Source organism: Apis dorsata, unplaced genomic scaffold, assembly GCF_000469605.1.
Source record: "Apis dorsata unplaced genomic scaffold, Apis dorsata 1.3 scaffold_32, whole genome shotgun sequence".
Lineage (NCBI taxonomy): Eukaryota > Metazoa > Arthropoda > Insecta > Hymenoptera > Apidae > Apis > Apis dorsata.
The window spans coordinates 698702-705827 of NW_006263334.1; the positions used below are offsets into that span (position 1 = coordinate 698702).

General features: G+C 33.8%; 1 protein-coding gene across 2 annotated transcripts in view; it reads left to right on the top strand.

The window, feature by feature from the left end:
- The window catches only part of LOC102675347 (tyramine receptor 1-like), an 81322-nt gene that overhangs the window by 67418 nt on the left and 6778 nt on the right, over positions 1-7126 (top strand). Inside the window, exons 3-4 of one of the 2 annotated variants that reach the window (XM_031511875.1) lie at positions 1698-1932; positions 2426-2563. In XM_031511875.1, the coding sequence (XP_031367735.1) occupies positions 1777-1932; positions 2426-2563 (294 nt within the window). In that variant the 5' untranslated portion in view covers positions 1698-1776. The remainder of the gene's footprint in view (positions 1-1697; positions 1933-2425; positions 2564-7126) is intronic. The other variant, XM_006608255.2, reaches the window with a different exon arrangement.

Below are 7126 nucleotides of genomic sequence, written 5' to 3' on the forward strand. Positions count from 1 at the left end.
TTAAAATCGTGCAATTAGAAATAAAATTCAAATAATTGTAAATAATAATTCAACATTCATTAAACGTGTGTATATGTGTGTGTATGTGTGTATTAAAACACGTGATTAAAACCGGTGCAACCGGTGAACAAAACGAATCCTTCAGACGAAATACTCGAAACGGTATCCGAGAGCTTTATATCCGAAAGGTCGTTTAACTTCTGTACGGCGAGATTTCATTCTTTTCTTTGGTGAATCGCTTCATTTTCCTAGATTCTCCTCTTATTTCTTCCTTTTATAATACTTCAAACCCTTTGTAACATCGTGTACACACTGTTTATATTCGCTAATCCAAGCTCGAGTGTGTATATATATATATATATATACCGGAAGAAACTAAAGCGATGAGCCGAGTTGTATATGTAAGTCGACTCTTCGTTTCAAACGGATGATTCTACTCGAGATTTTCTTGAAAAATATAATCCAATCCCGTATACCGTCTCTGAACATCTCGAGAACTGTTGCCGCGATTTTGATACAATTTAGCAAACGTTACTTTCACGTCAAGGATATGATAAAAGTAATACGATTCTTTTATTCGTTCGATACCGATTGTAATTCCAAATGGTTTGTGATATACATCACAAAGTGGCCTCGAACGAAACGGTCGAGATATTAACTCACAGATGAGTTTCACTTGGTTTCATAAACGTATCATGATTTTCGTAAAAGTTCCTCGATCACGTGATCTCGTTACGAATATGAATATGAATATATTAATTAATTTCAAAAATTATACGAATTTTACGAATTAAACACAAATGGATGAAAGAGGTTAATGACACGAGGAATCGAAGGAAAGGAATAATTTGTTTCCACTCGATTGGGGATGAGAGTGCAAAGAGATTTTTCTTCGTGTATTTTTAATAATTTTTTTTATAGTTATATTATTTTTAATTGGTGGATTTTGGAAATTGATCAATTCCATTAATATTTGGATTTCCAGCATTCCCACGAATAAATAATATTAAATTTTGATTATTATTCCCAACTAATTATTATTATTATTAAGAAATCTATTCTATTTTATAGTAATACAGGAACTGTATATCCACCATTATCTTCTTACTGATATCATTCATCACCATCGATCGATTTTGGAATGGATGGATTCTTTTTCTCTTCATATATTCAGGAATTTCATCGATTATAATAGTAACTATTAAATTTAATATAAAAAATTTTTCATTAAATTATGATCAAATTTTATCGTTTCTATGATTTTTATCACAGTTACTTTATTTAATTATATCATTATACCAGTTTATTACACGGAGAAATCTCTTTTTTAGAAGAAAAAGTCACCAGATATTCCCTTTACACTTACGATTTATTTCTCGCAATATATATATATCCCTTTCTTCTATATCCCCGATACAAAAAAAGTAAAAACGTCTGAAAGTACACCCATTCAGAAGCTTCCTCCAAAACCCATTGTTCTTTTCATCCGCCCATAATCTTGCTCTTTCGGCAAGAAAACGAATACACTTTCGCGGCAATCGAGACAGAATCGACAATACGAGATCGAAGACTTCCCTCCCTCTCCCCTCTCTTTCACGATCCCTCGAAATCGTCGATCGAACGAAAAATCGATACGATCCTTTCATCGAAGATAAAGGAAAAAAGAAAAGAAAAGAAAAAAAAAAATATCTTCGTCTTCCAGGAGAGCGCACGATGGACGGAAATGCGGAAATCGCTGAGCGGAAGTCATCGTCAATGGAGCGGGGGTAAAGCGCCATGGCGAATCAAACGGCCAATTACTATGGGGACGTTTATCAATGGAATCACACGGTGTCGTCGGACGAGCGAGATACGCGGACGGAATATTATCTACCGAATTGGACGGATCTCGTTTTGGCGGGGCTGTTCACCATGTTGATCATCGTCACTATAGTAAGCAACAATTAAGCGAGCTGTACTCTACAGGAGGGGGAGAGGCTTTGTCCGGTTGATGTCGCTGTGATACCATTTCGATGCCTCGTTTGTGAAATCGGGAGAAAGTTGTCAGGAATTGTCACGCGATATTCTACGGGCACAATCGATCGAATTGTTAACTCGAATCGTTAACAACCGATGAATATTTATCCGAGATTAATTATCGGAATAAATCCTTTTCTCATCCCGCTTGATAATTCTTTCTTTTATTATTATTCCGTATCGAGTTATTCATCGTCGTTCTATTCGAATTATTCAGCTTCGTATCGAAAAAAAAATTTGCAAACAACAGTTGAGTAAATGATGGAATACTTGAGAATTCCACGGAATATAATCAAAGTAAATTGCCAAGATTAGATGCGTGATTAGATTGACGCGTTTGTATTTTCCTTTCTCTCGACACAGAAGATCGAGCGCAAATTTCACGTATTTTTTTCTACTTGTATGACAGGTGGGCAACACTTTGGTAATTGCCGCTGTGATAACAACTAGGCGTCTACGGTCCGTTACTAATTGTTTCGTGTCCAGCTTGGCCGCTGCGGATTTGCTGGTTGGTTTGGCCGTGATGCCACCAGCAGTGCTGTTACAGGTATATAAGAGTATTTAAAACAGTAGAGCGTAAGAATAAAATGTAAAAATATTAGGATAGGAAAATATGTAAATATATATATATTCTTTAACAAATTCGATTTAGAAGTATAAGATATATAGATAACGTGAAATTGAAAAGGAGTAGAGAAATTAAGTGGAACGAATGGACGATCGATGAGGGTATGTCTGAGATATTTCGTGGTTTTCCATTCGAAAAGTTGGAGCTGCTCGTGCAAGAAATTTCTCGAATGTTGCTGCTACGTAAATCAACAGAGAGATATTTCGCGTGCGATCGAGAACATTGGGACGATGTATCATGGTATAAAAGTCGAAGTTAATAAATGGTCGGTACGTTGGCGTTACTCACGCTTTAACACCGTTTTTAAAACCGATAGAGATTGTAAAACTTTACAAGACAATTATTATGATTTCTTTTTACGTACCAGACACGCGTAAACTCATATCATATTTTCTAATCGATAAATGAATTTCAACGACACGAGCATTATTAGCGTATTAAAATTAAATTAAAAACTGGAGAAGGAAAGCGTTTTAACGCACTTAGGAAATAATATTCCTATTTTATTACGAATGAAAATCTGTTAAAAGCCTTACATTAATAGAATTAAAATTTAATTAACATCGAGTGCAACACGTAAAAGGGAAATTTATCCCTTAACGTTTTCAATTAAAAATTCCGTATCATTTCGTTACACAGGTATCCCATTAAAAGTCCAAATATAGATTTATTCGTTTAGAAACGAATGATCTCTTCGTTTCTCGACACATTAGCCATTCTCGACTTTAAAGTGACGATTACCAACACAGATCGTTCGTTCTTCTTCAACGGTGAATAGCAATTTTGCATATAGATTGAAGCCCAGAGTCGTTTCGTAATGAACGCTCTTCGATACGGAGCTATCCAATCAACCGGATGCTGCGGGGACCATTCTTAATGTCCACGATTCTCAATAGAGACGATTACTCTTTTCCGCTTATACCGATGAAACGCTTTGATAAATACGAACAATGGGGAAACCGATTGAAAATTAATTATTAACAATGCGATTCTCGTGGCAATATCCGATATTTCCTTTATTTACGATAATTTAATCGATACAATTAAACGTTAAATAAACTTTTAATAATAATTTGCAATTTAAATCCTATTCGCGCGATTCGAAAACGTGAATAATAATGCAAACGCATAATGCAAACGTGCCGCATAAGTTGATGGAAGATTGATTGAATTATCCTCCGTCAAATTCATTATTTTCGTATTTACATATAACGACATATTTGACCCTCGTGTCGTTGTTATATTTCGATTATACGAGAACGGTGTCGTGGCGATTCCGCGGTTAATTTTCGCGGTGAATTCGTTTCAAAGAGGAAGCAATGGAATTCACGGTGTCAATCGAGTCTTCCCTAGATGATTGCTTTCGTAACTCGAGTAAAGCAAACTAACACGATACCCTGAAGAGTTGTTTGGATAAAAGTTCCGTTGTAAGAGGAAAAAAAAAAAGAAAGAAGGAAATATCGATGAGAATAACGAACGTCGCGGTCACGAGAGGCCTCTTCCGGCCAACGAATAATTTATTCCTAGCCTCTTTTCACCAAACGAAATTAAAACGTTCCGTGCAATTAACCAGGTCTCGGTTGGTGGAGGAGTACAATTCGTAATCTTCTGTACAGTTTGCCTGATTATTATAGTTGGAAGTCTTTAAATGATAATGGAAAAGAGTCATCTTTAAATGAAACTCTTACCTTTCGATAGACGAGATTAACGACTCGATCAGAGTGAGAAATATAAGAATTGTTTCCTGAATTTCGTTTGTCGTTAATGGATGTCGACGATTATTGATTTTTTCTTCGGCGTAAGATTTTCACGAGAAATTCGTGCAAATTAGGGAACTAAGTTACTCAATATTAAATTGATCAAAGTTCGGTTTAAAGAAATGGTTGAAAGAAGATTGGTTCTAAAAACAAAGGATAAGGAAAAATGACCGTTCTTGTTTTCTCGTCCGTCTTGTCATCCTCAAATTGTCATCATCAACAATCGAGTTGGCAGCAATAAAATCATAAGTCACGCTCATGAGAAAGCATGCTAACAGTACAGAATATGGCGTATCGAATATTAGTCACTATTGAAAGAAGGCAATCGAAAAAGATTACATCTTTCTTAATGCGATTTTTATTAAATCGGTAACAATGTCAAGACTCGTGAAATATATCTGAAAATATCATCGTCAAAAACGATGAGTAACTGAATTCAAATACCGAAAAAGGGGGAACCGAGATATCTCGTTCAAAACGGCAGCACGTGAATTATATTGCGTTGCGAGATATTACACAGCTTTGCACCAATGATTTTGCATTGTAAGATATTTCGTATGAAAGACATTGCGTTACAAGATATCGTCTATTATGATATCAAAATATATCATAATAGATCACGGTGAAATATTTTGCTTATTGATACGTTACAAATTATCGTTATAACGTAGCTTTTATATCGATATAATTTTATATTTAGTTTGAAAATCGAGTAAAAAATATCTTTCTCTAGTAGATTAATAATTTATTGCTTTTGTTCAATGAACAAGTTTTCTTCTAATTTCATTTTTTTTCTTTTTTTTTTTATATGAACGCATGTTGAATCTTTTGTGTTGAAGATCGAAATAAAAGCGAACTGTATCTCAATCTTGAAAGACTGACTTTACTCCTTCAAAGTGAACTCGAATATAAAAGAACATGGTATTTCTAAAGATTCTTTTTATTTCTATAGTTATACATCTTTTATTCGGATTTTTAAATCTTGAATGAAATCGAAATCTTTTGTAAATAATGCATCGCGTATAATTGTATCGTTACGATTAAAATTTAACGATAAGATCAATCGATTGAATTTTTTTTAAAAGCAAAAGTTTCCATTTCGTTTTGTTTTTTCGTTTTTAAAATGAAAATCTGAAAATCCATTATCTCGAGACATTGTAAAAATTTCCTATCTTGTAATAGGATAAAGCATTAAAAGATGCACAATGGTTTGGAACACAAATCCAAAGCCAAGTCACGTATATAATACACTAACAGAAGTTCCTTAGAGAAAGAAGATACAATGATGTTTCATATTTCCTTTTTCGCCTTTTTGTCGCGTTACGTGTTACAAAAGATGAGCAAGATGAAAAGTGCTACGATCTGAATAATGATGCAACACGCAAAACATTAATCTCGAAGTGGTTTAAGGTGAATGACACAACCCTGTTTCGATAAAGTAAATATAAAACAATTCAACGATTATAAAATAATATTATCATCGTCATAACACTTATTATCAGACTCGGTGTAATAAAATAATCGAAAAAAAAACTTGGAAAAAACGCGAAACAAATATTTAATCTCTCAACAAAGATCGATTAACTTATAAGAAAATAAATAATTTTCCGGTTAAAATTTCTGGATGATGAAACTTTTTCTCTAACCAATATTGAACGAATCAGAAATGAGATAAATTTTACACAGGGAAACGAGTATTTAACAATTCGACATTAATTTCTGTCAATGACACACTGATGCTCAACTTCACTTATCTATTGACAAATTGCTTCGATAAATTCCATACAAGTTGGCTAAAATAATTGGTGGTCAGGTATATCGAACGGAATTAAAAGTATCATATTTTCTTCATAACGTTTATCCTCTTTTCTTATATACAATTCTCTACTTGCAATACGAGAAAATCCTTTTTCAAATGTTACAGATCTTTTTCTATGTCGAGACAAGATGAAAGTATTCATCATAATACACATTCTCTATTCACAATCTTATACTGTTCTCGTATTGTCAATATTTTTTTTGAAGTATTAAAGATTTTTTTTCTTCGAGATGAATATCGAGATGAATGTAATATCTACAATTTATGATTCACGATTTTCGATAACAAGAAAGTATTTTTTTCAAGACGAAATCGAAATATCCATCGTAATATCTACAATCGTACGATTTACTGTCAATAATAGCAAAGAAAGTGTTTATTTCTTTTTTTTTTTTTCAAAAAATTCTTCTATATCGAAAAATTAAAATTGACAAACGAAAATGTTATGTTATATTGTAAATCGAAGATTAAAGATTACCTTCATCAAAATTTCGCGTAATACCAGCCAACTCGATCAGATGGAAAATGGAAACGATCTTGAAAGAGGTTAGGTCGCCCCCGCCTATCCGTAAACTCCAATTGTATCGGCCTGGATGGTGCTTTCTCCTCTACCCATTTACAAATTAAAATGGAAAGCCGCGAGCACAGCAAACGAACGAAAACAAACTTCAATATCTCGAGACACTCGCGCGGAATCATTTGCAACGCTAACGAAACTATACACTCGCGTCTAGTTGCACAGGTCAGCTGACATTGTTTGCAAAAGGGAGCTCTTTAACCTCTTCGCTCGTAATTAGAGCTTTAATCGTTGTTAGCATGGTTTGTCGCACGATTTTTCAATTCAAACGCATTTCTATAATGAAATCTCGATATAACGATACATCATAGAATTTTTTTTTTTTTTTT